Below are 26,441 nucleotides of genomic sequence, written 5' to 3' on the forward strand. Positions count from 1 at the left end.
TTCTCATAACTACAAGATCTTTCCCTCTCTACCACCACAAAAAGTTAAATTTGTCTAGAAAATTATTCTTACAAAGCAGAAAAAAAAATAAAGAAAGGACAAAATAAAAGTTTAGAAGCCTTATTTAATCTCTATTAAATTCTGGAAAGAGTTTTTGCTTCTACAAGTAAAATCCTGCTGGTGTTTATGTTGTTAGTAGAGAATTAATTCTTCATCCAAATTAAACCAACTGTGATTCCCAAACCATGCTTGTGAATAAAGTGTTATATTGACCCTTCAGTGCAAGTCAGGATGCAGACAAGTGCCAAGAGCTGTCTGGCTTGGCTTGACCATAGAATCTTCATTTGTGAAGGTGCTAATTTCTTCATCATTAAATCCTTTGGCTTCAACAGACCTAGATGCCCTGGGAATACTTTGCATTATAAATTTATATTAAACCACAGCCCACTCATGGGGGTTGTGTGTGTGTATATATATATATTTATGCATGTGAAAATGTCTGTCCTTTGACATAAAAATATTATGAAAGTAAGATCAATTTATGTAACATACACTACACTGGAATGGAGAATTCAGTGCATTTGTACCTTGACTAATTAGGAAGTCCTCCTATTTGTGATCCATTACACAGGATTTCTCTTTTTATGAACATGAAAACCAACATACATTTTGTATGCCTAGTCACAGATATATGTGTGTGCATTGTTATTATCTTCATATTGTGCATTAAAACTGGCAAAGAATTAATCTTGCAGGCCAGTGTCAGTAAGGACATTTTGTGCTGTATTGAATAGTAGGTGCAATTGGAAACAATATTTTTGTAGGTTGCCTAAGGAAGCTGTGGAATTTCCATTACTGGAAATTTTGTAAGAGTGGGTTATACAAACACCTGTCAAGAATGGTTTCAGTGTGGTTGATCATGCCTTGAGGCAGAGAGGCAGAATAAGTGACCTCTTGGGGTCCCTTCCACCTTGGTGCTCTGTGGGTCTGTGCCATTGTGATGCTACATATTGTAGATATGTATATAAAAGTTACCCAGTTATAAAGGTTTATTTGTACTATTTTATCCCACTCCTGTTTCATAAGGTTAGGGGCTTCATGTGTATTAATAGAAAAGAAAGGAGAGTGGTTCCTAATTAATTATGGACATTTTTATCATTTAATTGGATTATGCATTTTAAGATCTACCTTGAGACTGAGTGAAAGGAAGACCTATAAGCAAAGCAGCATAGATCAAGACTTGCAAGTTTGCTAAATTAACCTTTCTTATTTAAATATGTTTTTAATGAAATGCATCTCTAAAAACAGGACAAAGAATTCTTATGACAAGTTTATGAGGAGCAAAGATTGGCATTGCCTGAAAGGAGACTCAAATATTAGAGCTGATGATGGAGAGTCGACTTTAGCGTGAAGTCCAACGATGCAGAGTGCTGCAGATTCACTATTCCTATTAAATTCTGCATGGTCTTAGGGAATGTACAAGGTTTGCAATGACAATTACTGCTTTACACAGTGGACTGTCTTGTGCCACAGCTTTTCCATTTGTGCATTTAGAACTGTGGATGAAAGAGCTATAATTCACAAAGTACACTGCTACCAGAAAAAAAACCATGTATTGAAGAACACTTATTTCTTCCAGACATGATGGTATGTTTGGCAGAACTGTTAGCCTTTATTAATTGGTGGTGCAAATAACATGTTAATTCAGACTGTTATTCTGTGACATTCATAAAAATGTACATTTGTAGTCTCTCACTGTATTCCTTGTCCTGTTGATGGAATGAGAGTTACCTCAGGACTCTTCAAAACTATAGATGGCAACAGATGGCAGCAATGATGTTTATGCCTATGCAGCTGTGCCTGCAATTTATTATCAACTTCCCAAGCTCAAAAACTGAAAACCCAAGGGAGGTGGTAATTAAACTGGAATTGAAAAATTATACTCTTAGGTAAGATGGAAAAGCTGGCAGATAAGGAGGAGAAAACATAAGTGTTGCTACTGAAGTGGTCTGGTCTATTAATAGAAAATCAGTTCTCAGTCAGACAAATCAGGTACTTGATTGTTCTCCCAGAGCCCAGATTAGTGTCCTAACAGAGGACCTTCGAACACATTTTAATGATGTATCAATTTTGTTAGGCATTTGAATGTTTCAGTTTGGGTTTCTGCAGAAGAAACATCAGTTAGAAAACTCTGGAATGTGTATAACGTTGCAGTAGTGATCTCCAGTACTTATTGTAGGTGAAATTAATGTTACCTTCATTGGTATGAGAAGCAGTGTGGCTTCTTTCTTGCAAACTATGCTAGTATTATCTGAAATTAATATGGAAGTGAAGTCTTATGACTCTTATGAAAGTGTAACTGTAGTTTCACTGGTAGAAGAGAACTGAAGCAGCTTGAGTATTGAACTGTGCTTGATGCTTAAGCCATCTTTCAAGCTTAGTAACAAATTTTATCTGTGCATATGCTTGTTATTCAATTCAAGACATCTATTATTTTGGGTGATAGGAGTCCCCATAAACATTACTGAGTTCTGATTATTTGATATTATTTAATACTTCCTTCATTAAAATCCATGTCTACTAGTAAGCATTAGCTCTTGAAAATGTTCCTTAAATACTGCTGCATAATAATGGGCTGAAATAATTTAGGTTTTTGCAACTGACCCATTTTTAGAAATTTTTGCAACATTTGCAGATTCAGATTACAAACAGCTACTCCATTTATAGAACCCTCATTAAAAATGAAGGAGCAATTTAGTATAGGAATAGTTAAGAGGTCAATGAAAGTCTCTGCAGCCTGGAACTAAAGCATTGCCTTTATTTGTCATACTACATACAATTACCCATCAGGAAGATTAAAAACTGGTAATATGTAGGTAACACAAGCTGTTTGCTACCTCAGATCTATGTGCATGGTTGCCTTTCTTATTCTGAGTAGACGCAGTAAAAAATAAGTGCTGATAAGCACATAAATATCCACTTTCAAAGAAAATAATAGGAGAAAATATTTTCTGTTGCCTTGAAAAATATTTGACACACATTTTTTAAGTACTTAATAATTCTATATGTCTGTTCTTAGCTGTTTGGTGTAGTGATTACTAGATGATATGTACCTGACTGCTCTGGTTAATATGGGCTGTATTTGGAGAAGTCTTGCACTTGTGAAATCTTGGATATTAAAGATTTTCTGTTTATAAAGGATGATTAAAATATACTGGAACTTTCTGAAAGAAGTTGCCCTATATTTCCATTTCTACAGAGTCTTGAAATGTTGTTGTGTGTCTGAATCTAATTTTTACAGAAAATGCCTAGTTTGAGCCTAGTTCTGATTTGTTCTTTTTCTTCTGGCTGCTCATTTGTCATGGTTAATCAAGTATTTGAAAATGTGTGAGCAATACCAATGACTTTTGAAAGGGAGATATTAACATGGGCCTTAAGGTTTACACTTGCTGCAGTGAAGTTAAAGTGCCAGATACAAGGATCTAGTTAAAATATCCCAGGACCTGATGTGAAAAATATGTCAGCTGAAGGAGATGTTGCTGAAATCACAGCATGATATGGAAATAACTAACTAGATAGATAGATAGATAGATGATAGATCGATATTGCCTGGTTGTCTTTGTTAGGTACTGATACCTTTGATAAACAATAAAATAAGCAAACACTTTTAGACTGAAGCATGGCTTTTTTTGTCTCTAGGAATTCAAGAACATGACTAAGCTTTATTGGATATCTCTATTCAGTCATGTCTTGATTAGAGAAAAGACAATAGAGAAAATACAGTTCTGAAAGTTAGCTGAGATATTGACAACTGATCTTGAAGAAATGATTGCTCAGTTTCAAAGAGGTTGCATAGTCTTAACCAAATAATAAAATGTCAAGTGTAAAGACATTATGGGTTTATTGGCATAATTTAAACCATTCTTATGAGCTGTTCCAAAGCTATTAAATTCAGTGCCAGTAATTCCCACTGGCAGGTGGGCTTTGCATCATATACTTATTGTAGAGGATGGTTTACTGCAAAAACATCATCAAATCTCAGCAAGTGAACTGATGTTTTTATCTAGACCACTTCCAAAGCAGTGTATTAGCATCTTGAACTGTCTGCTTGTTTTTGGTTTTGGACTTCAGTACCAATTTATTAACCTCTAGGATGCAAAAAAGTTCTATTGCATTGTACTAAATCATTTCACTATGTCTTAAATGACTTTATTCAGTTACTTACATCTCTAACAGGTGTATGTTTAATCTGTTCTAAAAATCAGATTTTGGCTAAATCTTCTTACAAGGAGGCACCAGCAAATTGGTCTGTAAAAATTAAGACAGGCCTGTTATTTTGTTATTCAATAGCAGAAACATAAAACCCACAAATACAACATAAATAATGTAGACAGAAAAAGGAGCTTACAAAGCAATTTGTTAAAGACATAAAATTAGCATTACTTGAAATGCATTAGGAACAGGAAATATGTCTTTATACAGCAAAATTTGCAGCTGATAATAAGTTATTCAGGATAGGAGAAATGAAAGCCAACTGCAGAGAAGCACCTCAGTGACACTGAGTGATAAAGTGACAAGTGAAATTCACCGTAAATAAATGTAAAGTAGTTCTCAAAGGGTAGAAAAAAGTCTTTTTATGCACAAGAATGGACTTCAAACTGACAATTACTGTTCAAGAACTTCACAGTGAGATTACATATTCACTGAGTATTCTATTCACTGTGAGCTATGAACATAGTAGCAGTAAAAAAAAAAAGGTAAATTTAGTATTAGACATTTTTAGCAAGAAATAGAATAAACTGGAGAGGCTCATGGTGACAAGCAGGGTCACAGTGGTGTGCCTGCATCTTGAACAGGTAAAGAGAAGAATGAGTAGGATGGGTAAAGGATGATTAAATAAATCTTTCAAACAAGGAACAGTAGAACTGTGAGTTTTCAGTCTGTGAAAAAGAAAATTGAAGGAGGCTTTAACAAGTTTAACTCATGAGTGGCAAGTAAATGGATTAGGAGTGATTGTTCACTGACTCTTCCACTGCAAGGACACTGGGGATTAGATGAACCTAGCTGGTGGTATGTTTAAGATAAACTAAAGGAAGTATTTTTTTCATGTTTCATATAGTTATACCATGGAACTCCTTGCACAAACTGAGTTTACATTGATTTTAAAAGCAGTAAGACTGGTTACTGATATCCATTAAGGATTGCAAAGCTAATAATTCTGCCTCAGAGATCCGCTGAAGCTCAGACTCACTAGTGGCTAGGAGAGTATGCTTAGAAAAATCACTGAATGTTTGCCTTGGGTTTGTGCACTTCCTTACATGTCCATGGTGGGCCACTGGCACAGGACAAGTGAAATGCTTGGTTTAATCAAGTGTAGCCTTTCTCAGAGAAGCTTGACAAATGTTTCAGTTGAAAAATCTGCCAAGATGCAAGCATGCTTCCATTTGCATGTAGCTTCAGAAATGGAGAGCTGGCTTTGTATCTTCTTTATTTTTTTAAGTTTGACTTAATCTGAAATTAACATCTCCATTGAGATGAATGGGATAGGATTTCTAGATGTTTGTTGTTATTGTTGCATGAAAGTATGTTCCTTCCATGGCTAATTATATTTTAATTTACTCACTGCATATATTCATATCTTTTTCTGCATTTGATCACATCTCAACACTTGCATGTATTTCATTCCTGTACTTTCTTTTTAATACCTCTTGAATGAGAATTGCTCTGTAGAATTCAGTGTTTATTGACAGAAAGATGCACTGGACTACACAATTTTTAAGCATAAGAAAAGCAGTAGGAGGTATCTTTTATTAATGGCCTGGATGATGGAGGAGACAAGGGTGACTCTAAGCAAGGAAGAGTGCAAACATACAGGAGAACAGGACTAGGTGTCAAAATGTTGTTGCTATATTCAAGAAATCATTTGAATAATATAGGCTGCAGTTTAATAGGAACAAGTATAAGTGGAAAAAAACCCAGAAATGTTAAATTGTTAATGTTTAAATTGTTTAAATAAATGTTAATAAATGTTAAATTGTTTAAAATGTTAAATTCCACTACAATTCCCAAATGTGGAGTTAATGACTAGCTAAGAGCCCTGCACAGAAGAATTTCATGTGATTTGATGGATTAGAAACTGCCCAATAATTAATGCCATCCGAGCAAAAAAAGCAAGAATGTAAGGATTATCTATGTAGACCATAGTCAGGAAGCCAAGTGGGGTAGTTTCCTGTTCTCTGTGTTACAGAATCACAGAATCAGTTAGGCTGGAAGGGACCACAATGGGTCATCTGGTCCAACCTCCCTACTTGAGCAGGTTGCATAGAATACAGAGCATATGGCACAGGATTGCATCTAGAAAAGTGAGGTTTGAACTGAGGAAACAGGCCTAGAATTTGGTGTTGTGATTGACATGGATATGAAACAATACAGTCTAGAGATCAGTGAGAATGGTCAGAATCTAGAAAACATGACTCACAAGCTGAAATTAAATGAACTATGACTTTATCACATACCCTCTTAATTTTAATCCCTTATCATCTTTGTGCCCTGGCATCTATGAAATGTAGCAGCATCTGAGTTCCTAACTGTCTCTGTTAGCTTGCTTCATATACTGTGTGCTCTAACTGTATATTTCCTGGTCTTCACTAAATTAGTGAAAAATAAAAGTTGTGTTTTGAGCCATGACACTGGAAACTGTGGTCATTAATTCAGAAATGGAGATTTTTCTCTCTCTCTCTTTCCACAGAACTCCATAAGCAAACACATCCAAACCTATTTAAAATTATTTAGACTTTGTGCATACGGAATTTCTTTGGAAAATATCTTTAGTAAGTTGTTGCATATTTCTATATGATCTACTCCCCTAGTTATTATGAACCTAGAAGTGCAGATATCCCAAACTGAATTCTGTTTCCCCTTGAGTTCCTGTAAAATCTATTTTTACAGTAGATTGTTTATATAAGAAACTAAATACTCTGTTTTGAAATACAACTTAAAATGTCCTTTTTTTTCTTTATTGGCTGTTCTTGTTTTCTTTTAGTTTGCATTACATAGATCTGCAGTAGTATTTAGTGGCAATGACACTCCTAGATTAATTGTGCATTGTTCAGAGCATATAACTTTGTCAGTTTTAATTTTGTTGCCTTTTTATTTCCCTGAAATGTGTTTTGTGAACTTGCAAGGGGATGAGCAAGGGTTATCCTAGTTCATTTATCTAATGCAGCGGTCAAAGTACAGACTCTGCATCTTTTGACTATTTCCTTATATTAACAAATTATTTATGCTTGCAGTCTTCTGTTGACAGCCACCTCTGAACTCTCTCTTTCTTTTAAGAGGGATTGACCAGAATGAAACACACTGTTCCTAGTCACTCTGAACCATTAATTTACCAAAACACATTCAAATTGTACTGTCATTTTCTCTCACTACTTTTGCATACTAATAGTGTGCTTGCCTTTGCCCACTGCTGTGCATCAAACTGAAGTTTACATGGAGATTTTTGAATACTTCACAAAGAATCCTAAGGGTAGGGCTTTCCAGACAGTCTGAGGGATCTAGGTGTCCATCTCTGATTTGAAATTCAAATTTCAAATGAATCAGTGAGTCATTTGAAATTCTCAGTCTGTATGTTTTTCTGAAGAGATGCATGGTGCAAGGTTCTGAATAAACCCTATGATGACGATTTCCTGTGCCTTCCTACACTTCTGTTTCTGAGCAATTTTTTTAATCCACATTTAATCTTTGCTTTTAACCCAGACGCTAATAGTGAAGCAATTCATCAGAAGGTCAAGTAAACTATGTTAACCTGGCTTTCACCCTATGCTATCTAGCCGGTGTGATTGATGGGGTCTAAAAGCCATATAAAAATTTTGCTCAGCAAAACAGCATATGTGTTTGTCTGTCTGGAGGGTGGGAGGGCATAATCTAAATAGATTTAATTTTAACATATCATGGCTTCCTTCCATTTCCTTTTTCTTTTAATGTAATTTCTCTTAATTTAGATCAATGACAGTCTTAGAAGCGCCGAGGTGATGGAGCCAGGGCCTTCTCAATTGTGGAAACCAATAAAACAAGAGGTAATGGGTGAAAACTGGTGCACAGGAAGTTCCACCTGAATACAAGAAGGAACTTCTTTCCTGTGCAGTCACTGAGCACTGAACAGATTGCCCAGAGCGGCTGTGGATTCTCCCTCACTGGAGATATTCCAGAACCATCTGGACACAATCCTGAGCCATGTGCTCAAGGATGGCTTTGCTTGAGCAGGGAGGTGGGACCAGATGCCCCATTGTGGTCCCTTCAAGCCTAACTGATCCTGTGATTCTGTGACTTTATTTTTCAGTATTGTCCATAGCTTTAAAATTGTTATTTATCAACATGGGGACTGATAGTGCCTGATAGTTTGTCAGCTCTGTAATTTAAAGTCCCTGCAGAACACCCAGATATATTTCTAACCATGCATAGTGATTTAACATTTCCTTTATTGTTCAGCTCTAGCAATGCAGCTCGGCATTGCAGTCTTGAGCAATCCATTTTTCCTTCCCTTTTCTATCACCTGGACATTGAAGGTGTTTGAATTTGCCTTTATAATATCATGCCAAGGTGAGAAACACAAATCTGAAGAGCACAAGGTGAGGAAGAGAGGGGAACGTTTCAAAACTTTCATAACTTTGCCACTAAGTAAATAATTCTATGACTGACTTCTATGGGACTAAAATTAGACCAGCATAAATGCTCCTGAAAATTTTCACCCTCAAGGCTTGTCTTCAAGGGGAAATTACTGTGAGAAAGCTGAGGTGTACATTTTACAACACATTAGATGCTGAGCATTAACTTGCCATGCGAATAATCTCAGAGTTTGAGGAGGTTGATCTACTTGTAGAGCATGTAATCAACAGTAAATTCAAACTCCATCTCACTTTGTTATTTCATCACTATCCAAAGTATGTTTGATACAGCCCCCACAGGAAAATGTGGAACCTGAACTGCAATTCATTCAATCTCCACTTCAATCACAACCACGATACCATCCTTACCACTTTTGCCTTCAAAGCTGCACTATACTAGAATATAAATTTTCTTATGGTTTGATATGTTGTGATAAATCTGATTTCTTCTGTACTTGAACATTTTATCTTGAACATGTTTGCAGTGCATACATATTTATCTATTTGCAATAAACTTTTATAATCTACATTTATCAGCATCAGCTGAATTGCTTGTGAATCTAAGTAATTTAAATTCTTAAATCTGACTACATTGTTTTCTGTTACCATCTATTCTTTATTTCTCTGTGTGCTACATATGCCTCTGTGTGTTTTCACAAATATAGACCCTAACTCCAGTCACTAAAATGATTCATAATATGGTTTTGCCTACAGATGCTTAATATTTTGCTTTTCATAACTTCCATTGCTTTCTCCACTGCTTTCCTCTTTCACTACCAGCTTTGTGATACTTTTAGTAGGTCAGTTACATGTTATAATTGGAAGTGCTTCACATTCAATTTTTCTGGCATACCTATATACTCATACATACACAGCAGATACATAATGTTTTATGAAATAGGTTGGACTTCATGACTCATTTCTCCTGGTACTCATATTTGACTGCAATTTTGTTTCTGAAACATTTCCAGGCTGTGAATGACAGTTACATCAATTATATTTTTTAAATGTCAGGGGAAATAGCATCATTTTATTATTTTTTTGACATGCTATACTCTAATTTCTTATATAATTTTGGTAAGCTCCATAGTATTAAGAAACAAGATTCTTTCACATTCAATAATGGAACCCCTTATTTCTCACACACTGACAGTTCCATATTGTTTGATCATAACATCTTGATTCTGATCTCAAAACTTTGCTCTGATCTCTTTATTATCTATAAACTCAAACTGAATTTTTCTTTTGACTATAATTCCTTTTAAGGTATCAGTAAGTGTGAGAGCTTTCAGAGTGCATCCATGTCAGGCTTTCCTCCCTGGACAAAAAAAAAAAGGTTCTGGAAGGAATTTAACCTGCTCTTAATATTAATGTTCTTTTTGCTTGAAATATATTCAAATTGATAGATGCCATAAAGAAAAAGTGAGACACGAGTGTGAAAATATTTTAGTTAAGAAATGTCACACTACAAATCTAAGATGAAAATTCGGCATTAAAAATGTAAAACAATATATACAATTTATAGTTTCTAGAAGAAATACTGTCCTCCCTTGAGAGGAAAAGCTATTGCCATTGCTGCAAAACAGAGCTGGCATCAATAACCGGTAGCTTCCACTGCTTACTTACACTACCTTTTTTAGTGTGCTATAAACAGAAATAACTATTCCATATTTTATAGTTACAAATTAAATTTAAAATCCAGATTTATTTTCCCTTGTGAGCACATATTTAAGGTAAGAAGACTGAACACTCATAATCAGAATGCTGCAAAAATCTTTTATTGCCCCAAAATTAAACATGATATTGCTTTAAATAGAGGTATGCATTTTTCACAAACTGAATTCAGGGGAAATAGTATTATGATGATGCTTTGCAAACCACTATGTGTATCAATGACCTAACAGTGAGGTCCTAAAAGCTGAGAGCAAGAGGATGGATACGTTACGGAAGTAATTTGGAGATTCCAGCAGAGATCCTTGTTTCCTAACTAAATTTCATGTTAAACATTCTGAACTGCTGTGTGTTTGTGAGATATTTTTAAGTATTAAAGTTGATATGAAATGGCACAAGGTTTGGACACAAAGTTTGGACACAAGGCTATAGCTGCAAAGAAGGAGACTGCAAATATCTTCCAGGGAATCATTACACATACTGGTGTATGTTTCTTCCATCTTGCTGAGCTGGAAAATGGTTGTATCAGTGCCTGAAAACAAGAAACCTTCACTGGAGTTCTCAGCCATTCTAAGATAGAAAGAAAAAGCCTCAGGTGCTCAACATCTTTAAAGATTACACAACCATTTATGAAGGAAATTAAGTTTCTCTAGTCTTTCATTCAGCACTATCCAACTCCATCTCCATTTTATTCAAGGCGTAAACTCCTATTCTCTCTAAATAACAGCAGCAGAAAGTCTTTGTGATTTTATATGCTTTTGGGCAGTCTGATTTGAAAGTGTTGCTTTGGGGCTTCACTTTGGGTTTTTTCTATGAATCCCACTGGACTTGCAAATTGACTGTTATTCAGAGGTTGGCATCTGTTCTTCAAAAGGTTTAAAGTAATGCTAAGATACTGGTGCAGCAGAAAACCTGCTGAAAATACTTCTGGTAACACTCTGGAAAAACACAGAATGAATTGTTAAAGGGGAAAAATGTTGTCAGAAGTAAAATGTACAGTGAGATAATTATTTTCTTTAAAATTACACCATCCATAGGGAGTGCTAAGTGTGTTTATGATGCAAGAGAAACAAGGATTGGGATATACAAGATGTGTATTTTGTGTTTCGAAGCCCACATACATCCTTGGTTTACATAACAGTGCTTTAGAGTGGAGAACAGGTAAAAGAGAAATGAGGACTGATCATCAGCTTTTCTTTTCAATTTTCCTTAAAAAAATTAAATGGAGTAGAACAATATGGAATGTGTGGGTTGTAAGCTATATAGGAAGGGAAAAAAATTCATTGTGGCTAGACAATAGCAATGAGAGATCACAAAATTGATCACCTCCTACAGAAAAGTTCTTTTGCCAGTCTGGAACTAAAATAACAAAATTTTGTCTTTGTTGTTGGTTTGTTTGGGGTTTTTTATTTGGGAAGGAAGGAGACATGAGGCAGGATATTAGAAAATATTTCTTCACCCAGAGGGTGGTTGGGCACTGGAACAGCTGCCCAGGGGAGTTGTCACAGCCCCAAGCCTGACAGAGCTCAAGAGGCATTTGGACAACACTTCAGGCACATGGTGAGATTATTGGGGGTGTCCTGTGCAGGGCCAGGAGTTGGACTAGATGATTCTCAAGGGTCCCTTCCAACTCTGATCATCTGTGCTTCTGTGAGACTGAGATGAAGAATGCAAGATAATGGAGGTACCTTTCTTCTCTACGCTGTGTCAAAGTATTGGCCCTTGGGGAAATGTCCAGTTGTTGTGGCAATGTAAGACCAGTCTGCTGTCATACTGTATCTGTTTGAGCAGCTGAAATCAGGGGATTTAGAATCAATTTAAGTGCATGTGCTGTGCTGCCTACCCACTCTTAAGAGAACGACTTTGAACATTCTAACTCTTTATCACTCTAATTAATATGCAGGTAGTTATGAGAATATATCAGTTGCCCTCTCTGTCTCTTTCTCTTCTGCTACAGGAGTTTCTAGCACCTTACCAGCTACCTGAATACTGATAAGACTATTCAGATTTAAGGAGAAAAATATGAAAAGGGCATGGCAGGATAACTAGGTACAACAGATGTTTTCCAAATTGATGCTACATTTTAAAACAAAAAATCACTAATTTTAATTTTTATTATCATAGACAACAAACACAGTATTAGAATCTGAGACGTAATCTTACCATGCTCTTAGTCTCTGACCACATCTATTGTGGCTCTTTCCAGTCAGAGTTTCTAATGTGACAAACTCTCACCATTTGTCACAAGATTCACAAATTTGAAACCTCAAAGTTCAGATCCTGAATGCATGTGATGGCTCCTAAATATGATTTTACCTTAAAGACCTAGGTGAAAATTGACAGACAGAGCTTAAAGGTGCTGAAGAATTGCTGTAGGCACTCTCAGCCATCAAAGAGCCATTCTGAGAGGTTGTAACTGATTTAAAGTGAAGCAGCATTAAAGGAAAAGTGTGGAAGGCTTCTTTGGGTGCAACATAGCACTGAGCAATGGGGGAGAATGATGCTGCATGGCAGGGAGCACGTTCTGCTTGAGTTAACTGTGCTGTTTGATGCAGGGGTGTAACAACAGAAAGTGTTTTAGTGGGAAGACCTTAAACTTGTAGATACAGAAGTTGGTTTTGCACAGGGAAGTTGTCATAATAACTGTCTGGACTGGGGGAAAGTGAGGGGGTTGCTTTGTTTTCCACTGAAGTGTAAGAGGTTTTGACACATGTACTCATATCTTTGGTTGGACTAGTGACATGCCTACAGGTTCAGGCTTTGAGTTTGAAAGATTGGGAGTGCAGAGAAGCTTTTCTAAGTTCTGTCTTTCCTAACTAAGAAGTGCAAAAGAGTCAGGCACGACCCTACTAAATCTCAGGAGTCCTAGAGCAAAGCATAGGAAGTGTTTGGTGTTAGATATCTGTTCTCAGACTTTTCAGAGTGGTGAGTATTCTTTACTATATTTTAACATGCTGCTTTTGCAGTGGGAACAGGTTTGGTATGGAGCAAAGGATCTGATTTCTGCTTTTCTATAATAGCCAGGAAATAATCTGTCTTTTACTTACTCCGTGTTTTCAGACTGTCATCTTTGTGTTTTGGCCTAAGGAGCAGTGTGAAAAATGCCTGAGTTTCACACTCCAAGTTATTTTATGTGTGGTACTCCAGTTATTATGCTTTTTCAAATGTTTCCTCAATTACTTTCATTCCTGTGTCTTCTCATCTTTCTGATGGGTTAACATGCACATAGCTCAACAATAGCATTGAGTTTCTATTAAAGAAGAATATTATCTGTTTCTTTTCTAATATGTTTACCTGTTCTATATTACAGCATATTTACTTGCTATGTTAACAAGGATTTGTTTACCAATATAGCCCTTTTTCCTCCTATCTTTATTACTCAGTGTTAAGGATTGCTATACCATTGCTTTCTGTGGTCTTTGACTTCAAGTCATGCATGTTTGTTTACTTTGAGGAAAGATAGACTATGAGGCCCTTTCTGTATAATTTTTGATTCTTTGGTGCCCAGAGTCTCTCAGCACACCTAAATTCAGTGTTTATTGAGCATATTTCTTAGTTTTTCAAATCCTATTATTTTATCAAATGTACATACTCACTCACACCTCTTTTTGGCTGATCCTTATCTTGATCTTGCTCTAATCAGGGCTTATGCCAGTACCCAAAATTTCAAAATGAAATTTTTAGCATTAAGTCAATTGTTTAGATTACTTATGTTTTCAGCTTCTTTATATTCCCTCAAACCCTCTGTTCTGTAGTCAAAAAATAGCTCCTGAGCTTTTATTTTGTCTTATATTTTGGTCAGTCATCCTTCACAAGGCCAAAACACTTCAACTCTAATGGACCTTTCAGCTGCTTTGTTTAATTGTGGGTGAGTCCTCAGCTCACTTTACACCTGTCCTTTGGAGTATATTCCTGAGCCAAGAAATTGGCTCCTTTTCTTAGCATTTGAATTTGACATTAGGTCTCCAATGTGCTGGATGTTGGCTAGCAGGACATATTACCAAGGGAAGGATCAGTTTATTTCATGCCTTGTGTAATGGGGGTACCCAGCAATTCTACAGGACCCAATACAGCAATTCTTATCAGCTGGAATCATAGAACTACCTCCCAGAGACTAATGCCAGAGCCTTGGAAAAGTTATCCTGAAAGATATAAACAGAGGGTAAGACACTGTCCTTGGCTCAGGAGCCTTGTGTGAAGTGCCTGCCTGTTGGACAGCATTCACCATGGGGACAAAGTCTTGACTGCAAGACTTCTGCTGTGTGGCTTCTCTCTCTTGCCAGATCCTCACATGTCACTCCTGGATGTCTTAAACAGCTCCCTGTGCAGCTGCCACTGTCTGATGAGTTCTGCCTGGAGTGCTCTCACCAGGCATTGGGGCAGTGTTGGAAATATAAGGTGGAATATTGACAAGTTCTGCCCAGAAATACTCTCCTGTGAGACAAACTCATCCTTTTTTGGAGACCTTGAAGCTGTGATACTTTTAGAATCCTCACCAGCTCAGGTTAGCTGGGCTTTATCTCTTTGCTTTCTTATTTTGGTTTGGGATTTTTTTTGTGTGGTTTGGTTTTTGGTGGGTTATTTTAATGACAGGAAGCATAACAAGTCACTTATTTGACATGAATATCCTGTAGGAATTTGCTGGTTTGTACCACAGAGAGCTAACCTGTCCTTATCCCTATCAAATGCTTCTCTTGCCATCTCTGACCTCCTGAGGAATCTTTTTCTTTGAAAGACAGGTCTCATAAATCCTTTGCAGCAAATTCTGATTCCTAAAAATTGGTGAATATTAAGATGTTTTTGACAATGAGTGGGAAAATTAGTAATAGTCAATTCATTATACCAGAGATAGAGAGGCTGGAGTTTAACCTTATTCCTCTACTGTAGAAATATACACACAATCTAGTTATCAGCCACACATCGTTACATCTTGCACCTTTTTAATTGCACAGCTACTGCTTCTGTGGCTGAAGACCTGACATAGCATCTTTGTTACTTCAATTCATATTAATCCAGATGCTTAATGAACAATTAGAGGTGCAAGTTTAATTCAACAAAATGATAATGCAATTCCATTTGAAACATGTCAGTGTGATATGTAGAGTGATTAGACAAATAAAATTGGCCTTTTCATCTGTGTTAATCTGACAACCCTCTGTGCTTTACATCTTAATAGGAACAGAAAGTTCTTTTATGTTTATTTAGAGGTGTACTTAGAATGTACCTGCCTTTATAGACTAGACATATTAAAGGCCTTTATGAAATTGTAATTCAGTAACTTTTATGTGGATGGTTTGCTTATGATATTTTTCAAAGCTACCATAAAATATAAAAGTGTAGGCTACAGCTGTAGAAGGTTTATTTAGCTCAGAAATTTATTAGTGTGTTTATACGGGATATATTCCCCTACGTAAGGTACTGCTATATATTTGCAGTCATACTATCAACAGACAATTTTCTATCTTGAGTTATCAGAAAAGGGAATTAGGAAATGTAATGCTAGCCTTAGGGAAGCAAACTTTTTTCAAAACTCCTATCTGCTAATATCACCTGCTCATGATTTAATGTGTTTATAGTTTATGCTAACCTTTCTTAGTTTTCCTTTTTATCCATTCTAGTCTATGTACCTGTTGGAAGGGAAGCCTGCAGCCAATCGCTGGTACTTTGCAGCTCCTATCTTTACTCACCAAATACCTATTTTCTGTTTTATTCCTGTAAGGTAGTAACTGTTGTCTCGTTAGAAAAGGTTCATACAAATAAATTCACTGGTGATATTATGACTTTAAAATGCTAATGTCTTTGTCTTTCTTTGGGATAACATATCTTTTTGTATTGATGCTTAAATATACACCTTTTAGCTCTTTAATTACCTGAAGAGGTGCTATGATGGCAACACAACATTTCAAGACAGTCTGTGGGATCATTGGTTTTTAGGCATTACCTCATTTAGGAATTCTTATTACACCTCCCTATTAAATATATGTCCATAATTTCAGTAAAATTAAAATGAACAAAATTCTTGAGTGCATACAAGATTCCTAACAGTCTTTATCAGCAGTATGAACTGCTGTAATATTTGTTTAGCTCTGGGTCTGTCATTGTTTTTGTACTTTCTTAGTCCTTTACTCGTTGTATAACCAGAGATCAGTGGATCTCAACTTGTAGGTTTGTTATGAAACTTCAGTGCCATATTTTACTTGCTCTCAACATTTCTTGCTTTCTCCAGTTTACAGCAGATATTTTCCACAGCTTGGAGGTATTATTGATGCCCAACCTGTGTATATTCATGGGAAATGACTAACCTCTCAAACTGGTTTTGATAAAGTCCAATCATGAGAATGTTACTTAGTTATTACACTTGATCTGACAATGGAGCATAGAGTAAAGGTGTAGCAGAAAAGTTTCATGCCCTGTCTAGAGATAAAGAGTTATCATGTGATGGGATAACTGTCCTATCACACATAGTCTTTTGTTTCATGGACTAGGTAATTTGGAATTCTTCTGAATCTCACTGAAACTTCTAGAACACATCTCTAAACCTATTCAATTGCACCTATTTGTAATTGATCTCACTCTGACCTAAACCTAAAGTAATTTCACTGCTTGGAATAAAATTTAGGCTTACTTACAATTGTTTCTATGTAGGAAACATTTCCAAAAGGATGCCTTTTTCTTCAACCACTGGACTTGTGCCAAGTACTTTTAAATGTCCATTATTTCACAAATGATACTGTAAATCAAAATGAAGGTATTATGAAGAGAACTTTTCATGATAGTATTAATTCTAATATTTAATGCTTAGAATTAATGGAATTAGTCATTGCTTTATTGGATTTGAATAAATTGATACTGGATTGAACAGATTTGCATTTATTATGCTATGTAACTAGCTCTAGTTTTTCTGAAGGAAAACCACCAGCTTAATTTCAGATATTTGAAGATTTTTAGAATTGTATTGTTATTTAGAATTATCTATTACATAAAGTCAGTCTGCATTGGATACTTTACACTGTGTAATTTTCGTCACAGTATGTTTGTCTTTCCAAAAATTTCAGAAACATTTGACCTTTTATGACATTTAGTTGTGACTACAGTTAGGCTGCTATAGCTTTTCTATGTTGCCAGCATTAGAGATGTTCTTAATCATAGAGATATAATTGTGTTGTTCCAAATTTGTGTGTCAGTAAGCCTTAGCATGTTTGAATTGTAGTCTTCTCAGTGACTCATCTCTGTGTTGGGATAAGCTGGTGTAGAGTAGGAATTAACAGGAAAAGCAATACACTTCTTTTAAATCCAAATATCTGTTTAAATATGAAGACAAAAATTGGTGCTTTATTATATTTGCTCTGACCACCACTCCTTATAATATTCAGTCACCAGCTGTAGTATTTCTGCACAAATACCTTGAGACAATAAAATCCTGAGTTTGTACTTGATTTTTTTTTTTTTCGGAGGGAGCAAATGGGAAGAAACTGCTACATTCCATAAAATACTCAAATATTATGCTGAAACATTGAGGAATCTCTTTGTTTTTCAGTTCAGCATGTAATCCAATTGTAAGTTATCATAAGAGATGTGAATGGCTGCCATAAAATGGCACAAAGTTGGAATTGGAAGGAGAATTGGAAGCCCTGGGGTTTTTATTCTTGGTTGGACTATAAAACTGTTATATGACCTTGAGCAGATCCCATTAACCCTGACTTGCCAAAGCATTTGCACTCCTGAACTGGATCTATAGGTTGGTCAGTTGCAATTTCCTGTAAGCTGAGATGGTGTCCTAATAGGTTGCAGACAGTTCATTAACACAGAGTGCTGCAAAATTCTCCAATGAAAAGCATTACAGGCAGAGGGAAGTAGTATTAGGAACTAATAATATTATAAATTAGTAATAATGGTACAGTTAGGCTTACCCTATGATGTTGTACTTTACCCCGAAGCAAGATAAATCATAAGCTGCTAAGAAGTTATTTTGGAGTGGAGTGCAGCAGTTAAGGGTCTTTAAAACATTCCTGCTGCAAAATTCTCCAATGAAAAGCATTACAGGCAGAGGGAAGTAGTATTAGGAACTAATAATATTATAAATTAGTAATAATGGTACAGTTAGGCTTACCCTATGATGTTGTACTTTACCCCGAAGCAAGATAAATCATAAGCTGCTAAGAAGTTATTTTGGAGTGGAGTGCAGCAGTTAAGGGTCTTTAAAACATTCCATTAGCCAACAGAGTAACTTCTTCAGCCTAGTCTAAGGGTTTAAAAAAAATAAAGCAAACAGAAGCCCAAGGTATTATTTACTTAATTACTCCTTTCTGCAGCATGAATTTCTTTCAGAACTTAATTCCTGCTTAGTAAGTATCATGTCTGTTGATGTTCCATGTGTTACTAAGCAACACCAACACTACCAAATAATAGGGAAGAATAACATGTAATGAAGCACTGTAATTCTGATCATGTGTCATGGGGTTAATTTCTTATGAATACTCTCAGAGACTGTGCAGTGCAGCAATGCAAAATGTATTGTTTTCATTAGAAGAAGCGGTTTGTATCTTCTAAAAATGTGCATTTAATTGCATGAAGGCATAAAAGCAACAAAAAAGTATTCAAATAACATTCCAATTACATACGATAAATCATCCTTAAAACTTTCACATTTATCTAACAATTATAACCTACCCACAGATTGTAGCATCTTTGAGCTTCTTTGGAATCAATCAAATATCTTGGGCTGAAGCTGGAATGTTGTTCTGATAGAATTGCTCCCAAAGGCAAGTTTAGTCTATTTAAGCACCAGTTTTACAGCATTTTCTGAATGTTATTATTCCTGGTAGTATTTCATGGGTAAGGTTTTTGTTCTAGCAAGGACTCACTCTAATAAATCTGTAAAACAACTAATTAATTGCACACTGGTTAAACTAACATAATTGCTTTAAGAAATGCTACTAATACTTTAGTGCATAGAAAATACAGAGACTCTTCTGCTACTTGCATTCTAAGTATGTTACAGAGAGAACTGCTGATTTCAGATGGTAAATTAACCAGACTCTCACTCACATCACATTTGACCCTGAGAATATCTTGGAAGACCAATCTTTCCTCAGTAATAAGTATGAATTTCTCATTCAACTTACAGACTTCTTTGGGTTTCAGTATTTGCACCTGATTCTTAGGTGCATGAAACCAGAAAACTCTAATTAATTTGGGATAAAATAATATTAGTGTGTTGTGTTATTTTTACTAAAATAAAAAAAACTAATTTGAGCATTTTTTCTTCTACCACCAGATGCAGGAAAGCACATCTCTATCTATGCTACTGCAAAGGTCCTAGTCTCAAATACTTCTGTTTCTTTTTCACTCTGGTGTTAGTTTATTTCAAAGAAATTCCTGCTTTTTTATTTTCTTCCTTTCTATGTTTTAAATTTAAGCAATTAACCTAGTTAGTCTCAAGAATGCCTGTTCTCAAAAGCTCTAAATTAGTTTTCTTTCTGGTTAAATAAAGTTGCCTAAAACACCTGTCAAGGATCAGTTCATGAAACCTTCTCAAGATGGGATGGTTCCAGAATTTAAATCAGATAATGAACTGTATGTCTCTACCTTGGTATTAGCAAGTCATTCCTTGCTTGGCAGACATTCAGGCTGGTCGTACCTTAGTGCAGAGTACTTGTAATCTAATGTATACAGTTGTATATGCATTTATAATGTATTATGTACTGTATTGGCACAAAAGAGATGAGTTGGAAAAAAAATGGTGTTTACAAAAAATCCAATTCCTCAATCTTCCTGAAAGAATCTGAAGTTAGAAATGAAGATTAATAGAATGTAGATTAACTCTGGGGTTTTGGAACAGCTTAAAAGAAAGATTAACTGCTCCCTTGTCTTCCCCTCCCAAATCCCAGCCTACTGGCATCACAGGTCTGGAGGGCAGCCAGCCAGCCATATGTTGCTGCAGCAGAAACCATCATGCATAGTTCTACCCTTACTCAGACTGAACAGTTTAGGAATCTTGTGAATTGTCAAAAGTTTGGTTTAAAATTATTAAAGCAGAGTCTCTTGTTTGAAGGCTGCCATTTCAGCGATCGTCTGGGGGTGATGCCTCCAATTCCATGCTGTACATCTATGGAGCTTTTCAAACCCAACATTAGCTGCCATTATAGCAGAATGCATTTTAATTCCTTGGCAGCACTAAATAGTTTACCATTTCCCAAACCTGCCATCCAAAAGAGTAGTCATTCTGAAAGACCTAACCACAAATGGGTTTAGTGTAAATTACTCCTGTAATTGCCATAGAAAGGCTGCATTCCCTGCTCCTGAGAACTTCAAATAGAACTTCCATGGGAAGTTCTCTAGTATAAAACTTGTGATCTTTAATATGAATCTCCCTTTCAGGTTTGTAAAGGAGAACAGTGTTTTCTTCACTTTGTCATTGTAAAGCTAATTTATACTTGGACTTTTCCAATAGTTAATGAGTGTATACTCACACACTTTTCCCAGTTGAAATTGTGCTCTTTTTGAAGTAGCAGTTGCCCTTTAGGTCTTGCTTGTACATAACATGGAATGCCCTTCACAGATTTCCTCACTGAAGATCATAGTTGATTTTTAATGGCAATTTTTGGGTTAATATTTGCTCTCTGTGAGTTTAGCACTCATTGAGGCAAGCAAGAGTCATTCCCTAGACATCCAAGAAGCTGGAATAGGTTTTAATAAGAATGAGAAAATAGGTTTAATGAATAGGCCTCTTTGCCTAGGCTGTTACTATTAAAAATTTACAATCTGTAAGTTTGTAAAGTAAGCCTCAAAGTAAACAATTTTTAAATAGAAATATTGAAAGCTCCTCAGGGCCATGACAAATGGGAATTGGCTCGGTTTTCTAAGGTTGTTTCTAAGAGGCAAAGTACTGTGACCAATATATTCAGAAAAAGAAAGAGACTAACTGACAGTGAAACTGAAGAAAGAGCTAAAGTTTTAGTATTTCTGAGACTACTTTAAAATATGAGCCATAATTCACATATTCACAACCCAAAATGGTTATTGTTTTATAAATGACTGCTGTTGCACTGTATCAAATCGCTTGTTTCCGTACTCCATATTGAAAACAAAACCAGTTAAGAATGTAGATTAATCTTAAAATCCTATAATTTCTCAGAAATGCAATGAAGCCCAAGAATCCTCTCAATGAGGATTTGTCCTGTTCAGATTTTCAGACATAGGAGCAGGCAACCCAAGTACAGTTGATTCCAGTGCAGGTGTTGGCACTGATCTGAAGTTTTTATCACTGCTATTGTGAAGGCACATCTGTAAGTGATCTGTTTCAAATAGTATATGCAGGAGTTATCCAAGAGATTACAAATGTTAAGGACACAGTTGCATTTCCTTTCACTTACATGTGCACGTACACATACCTGTGAGCCTAAAGACACTAAATTTTTAAGACACTTAACATTCAGCACTTCTTAAAATGATCATATGTTGTGGGGATTAAGTAAAAGAAGCTATTCAAACATATTTGCTTCCCTGCAGAAGTCGTTAGGTGCCCAGGAAGCATCTAGGTATCTCTTATAAAGAGCTTTGGAGGAACTGCAGAACATTATCTGAAGATCAGATTTTCTAAGGTTTTCTCAGCACTTGTGTCTATTCTTCACAACACTTGGATAGTTGCAAAGTTTTCTCACTGTTTTCTCATTTATTTTTTCCAACACTGATCCAGCTCAGACACTTTACTCTTGCTTTGACACAGTTGGTTTTCTGCTATAAAGGGCTCAGATTCCAAAATTTTGCTTATATCTGTGTTTTGTTTCCTGTGTCTAAGTAAACAGAATGTTTTTTTCATATGAGTCATAGCTCATTGGAACCCAAATGGTTGCACCACCATCCAGGTCTGTCGTTTAGATGAGGATATGCTATTCTAGCAGGGAGTTTAAGGAAAGGCATTGACATTTACCCTGGCCGTGTTCAAAGCCAGGTTGGATAGAGCCTTGAGCAACCTGGTCTAGTGGGAAAACTCCCTGCCCATGGCAGGGAGGTTGGGACTAGACAATCACTAAGGTCTATTCCAACCGCTTAAACATACTATGGCATTCAAACATACTTTGGAATTATTATCAATATATTGTGTAAGGTATTTATAACAAGAGGAGCATGTGGTATATGTGGAAGATCATTAGGGAAATCAAACCAAGCAGCTAATGGTCAGAAATTTAAAATCAGGTACACAGTTCTAATCTTCTGCTTAGAGAAAATAAAAGCTGCTGGAGGGTTAGTGTCCATCATCAATCACCCATGAGAAAAGGAAAAAAAAATCAAACAACATATGGGGCTTTTTTTGTCTTTCTGAAATAAAGTCAGGGAAAACAAATAACTTCACTGTAAATTTTATGTTGGGATCATAGATTAGATTTGTGAATTGAATTGTGAGTTGAATTTTCAGCTGATGATGGGTTTAGAAATACTGACTTGTCTCATTTTATTTTGTAGATGCTTCAGAAACTTGCTGTGTGCTTACCACGGGTTCTGCCAACCAGCTCCAGAGGGGACTTACCTATTCTTTCATTAGTCCAGCATAATATTATCTTGAAATAATTATTCCTCTCCACATGGCCTTCCTACTAGTGTCAGCTTATCTTCTGCTGACTCATGCTCGGGGTGCTCCTGCTGAGAATGGAGCACTGTTGGAAACACTGAAGTCACAAGTAGGATTATTCAGCAATAAAAGTGAACACTATTCAGCACAGGTGAGACCTCCTGGCACGAGCCGACAAATACCTCAGACAATCATCATAGGAGTTCGTAAAGGAGGGACAAGGGCCTTGCTGGAAATGTTGGATATTCATCCTAATATTGTGGTAGCTGCTACTGAAGTTCACTTCTTTGACTGGGATGAAAACTATGTTAAGGGAATAGACTGGTATAGAAATCTGATGCCATTTTCTTATGGAAATCAAATTACAATTGAGAAAACACCAGGCTATTTTACATCACCACAGGCTCCAGGAAGAATTCATGACATGAATAGCTCCATTAAACTGCTGCTCATTCTAAGAGATCCCACTGAGAGAGTTATATCTGACTATACTCAAGTATATTACAACAGAGTAGAAAGCCACAAGCCTGTTCAGCTTTTTGAAGATATTGTTATTAAGAATGGAGTGCTTAATACCAAATACAAAGCTATTCAGAGAAGCCTATATGATGTTCATATGGAAAAGTGGCTTAAGCATTTCAGTTTGGATCAGATTCACATAGTGGATGGCAATACATTAATCAAGGACCCTCTTCCCGAGTTACAAAAAGTTGAAAGATTTCTAAATCTTCCTTCCCGAATTATGTCTTCTAATTTTTATTTCAACCAAACCAAGGGATTCTACTGCATTAGAAGTGATGGGAGGGAGAGATGTTTACATGAATCCAAAGGGAGACCCCATCCTCTTGTTAACAGCACTGTCTTAGAGCAACTCTATTCTTACTTCAGAGAGCACAATGCAAAGTTTTACAGGATGGTTAATCATTCCTTTGACTGGCATTAATGCATTTGGAGTCAATGTTTCTTTAAAAGGGCCTGGAACAAACTCTTTCAAACAGATCTTTCTAAACTGTAAAGACTCATGAGGACTAACATACTGGTTATATGCTTAATTAACACCACATCTGTTAGCTCGTTGAACTGGTGCTCCTTATGTTGAGAAAAATAAGTTTTATGTGTTTGTATGACTACTGTGAGTCATATTCTGATCTTCTTTCTCTCATCATGCAAATACATCTGCAGATTTAGTACAGACATATATCTCTCCAAGATTTGTGCTGGTTTGGAAAAATTACTTCTAGTAGTGTAAAAAGTGTAAATATTTGAAATGGTATTATTCTAACTGTTCTGTATTTTTTGTTGTTAGTATTTTTTATATCACACATGATGATAGTGGTGTTGATTTCTAGAATTTTTTCATAAAATAAGTTAAAATTGTATGTTAAAACAGGGGCATACATAGTGGTTCCAATAAATAATTCATCCTCTTTAATATGCTGAAGTACTTAATGAATTAATAATAAAAGGAATCTAATTCACCTGTAATTTTGAATGGGTGAACTAGAAGCTCCATGTCTGTATATCATTAGTATTAAACCACATTCTTACTGTCTTGGGTTTGCAAAAAATTCTCCAAACAAAGTAAGAATATAAACAGTTTGAAGAACGTTGAAGGGAGAGTTCTGAATGTAAAGAAATTACAATATCCCAGGCAGCCTCACTTTACTCTGATACTCTATACACTAAAAAAATTGCAAATAAATTACTAATATCAGCAACTGTACAAATATTTGGTTATCTAAATTGTGTCACATTGCTCTAGAACGAAAAGCTCTAAGTTAGTACTGCCATATTAATTATGTTTGTATTCTGTAACTAGTTATTCTATTGCTTCCCTGGCTTTAGTTTATGTATCTCCATTGGCACATTGATTCTTTTTTTTTAAAATTACTTGCTTGCCCTCCAAAGCATGGAGTAGTTTTAATTTGCCATTTCTAGTGCAGACCATGGGATATTCTCAAAGTTCAAATAACATCTTGGTATATTGTGTATCTCAGACACAGCATCAATACACTAAGTATGACATACTCAGATTATATATCAGACCCACACCCATATATAGCCTTGCATTAGGATTTTATTTTCAGTATATTTTTTACAATATTGTGCTCATCTTTTCTCCTTTTTCATGCAAACATTTTATTATATATCAATACCAAAGAAGAAAATCAACTTGAAATGTTAAATATGGTGCCAGATAGAACTACAGATGCAGATGTTCTTGTTTGTCATTGTAACTTGCAATCCAGAAACCCTGGGGTACCCCCTGGTAGAAGCAGAATTCATTAGGTCCATTCCTCTCTGAGCTTCTCAGAGCTGCAGTTGTGTGAACCCACCCTGAGTATCAAACTCCACTGAACACTGGTCAGGGTCCTTCTGCCTAAGTCACTGCTCAGCCTACAGGAGAGTATGTTCCTAGTGTGGGATTCAGTCTTCCACTTCACAAGCTAAAAGGTATGTATTGTAGCACTAATTTTTAGGCATCTAATACTTTATGAGTGGGCTACTTAGATATTAGGCAGGTCACAGTATTCCACTGAGGTTGGACAGAATCAGACCCAGACAGACTATGTGGAAATAGCCTTCATCAAATATACCCTCAATAAGTGTAAAATGTTCAAAATAATATAATAAATCTTATTCTTTATCTGCTACTTGTATGTGTATGTATGAGAGAAAATTATTTTCATTAGCATATAATGAATCTCTGAAATGATCTTTCTGAAGTGTGATTGTTTACTACATCTCTGATTTCTACAGGTGGCCCAAATTGTTATTTACTTCTGCCACTTTCTCTGAGATTGTGGCTCCTTAGTCATTAATACTGAACAGATGTGGACACTAAGAAGTACAGTGTTATTCAGAATCTGTGGAAATACATATATTTGTTGCAAATTAGTCAAAGAGCAGGATCTTTATGCTAGTCTTCTACTGCCTCTATGAGGACTTCGGATAGGCAAGCTGTAATAGGTTGTGCAGCCTAACAATATCTTCATTGTCATTTGTCAAGCAAAAGGTTAAACCATAAAAATTCTGTAGTCTGAATGAACATGGTGATTCAATATCAGAACAACTCTGTGTTTTGTGGGCACAGCAGTTTTGTCTCAGAAGCCCCAAAGCCAGATTACCAATACATAGGCTGCTCTTTCTGACCACTGAAATCTCAGTGCTATACAAAGCTCCTTCCAGCCCACTAATTTCAGAAATGCATTATTGAAGGTAGCAACACAGGTGCAGTTAATATCAGATATAGCATTGCTTTCTGTTTCTTATATATTCCAAAACTTCTTGCTTTGCTTCTTTTAAGTGATGATTGAATTTAATAGTGTTGAATAAGAACAAAGTTGTTTTCTTTTTTGTCTTTTTTCTCAGAAGAAACAAATTTGCAAACAATGTATACTTTAACAAAGGTTTCAGGTAGTTGCCAGTAATTGACGAATTCACATGTCTGTATGCCACTTTCAATTTCATAGGCTTCCAAGAAAAAGGAAGGGAAAAAATCCTAATGTCTTTCTATATTTATGCTTGCAGGC

The 26,441-nt window shown here is 35.9% G+C and overlaps 1 protein-coding gene across 1 annotated transcript in view; it reads left to right on the forward strand.

Annotated features, from left to right (window-relative positions):
* LOC103800962 (heparan sulfate glucosamine 3-O-sulfotransferase 1-like) overlaps positions 1-23,851 on the forward strand; it is a 50,667-nt gene extending 26,816 nt beyond the window's left edge. Inside the window, exon 2 of the mRNA XM_009073355.1 lies at positions 22,803-23,851. Within this exon, the coding sequence (XP_009071603.1) occupies positions 22,922-23,851 (930 nt within the window). The 5' untranslated portion in view covers positions 22,803-22,921. The remainder of the gene's footprint in view (positions 1-22,802) is intronic.
* Positions 23,852-26,441: the final 2,590 nt, after the last annotated feature.

Source organism: Acanthisitta chloris, unplaced genomic scaffold (genome assembly GCF_000695815.1).
Source record: "Acanthisitta chloris isolate BGI_N310 unplaced genomic scaffold, ASM69581v1 scaffold694, whole genome shotgun sequence".
Lineage (NCBI taxonomy): Eukaryota > Metazoa > Chordata > Aves > Passeriformes > Acanthisittidae > Acanthisitta > Acanthisitta chloris.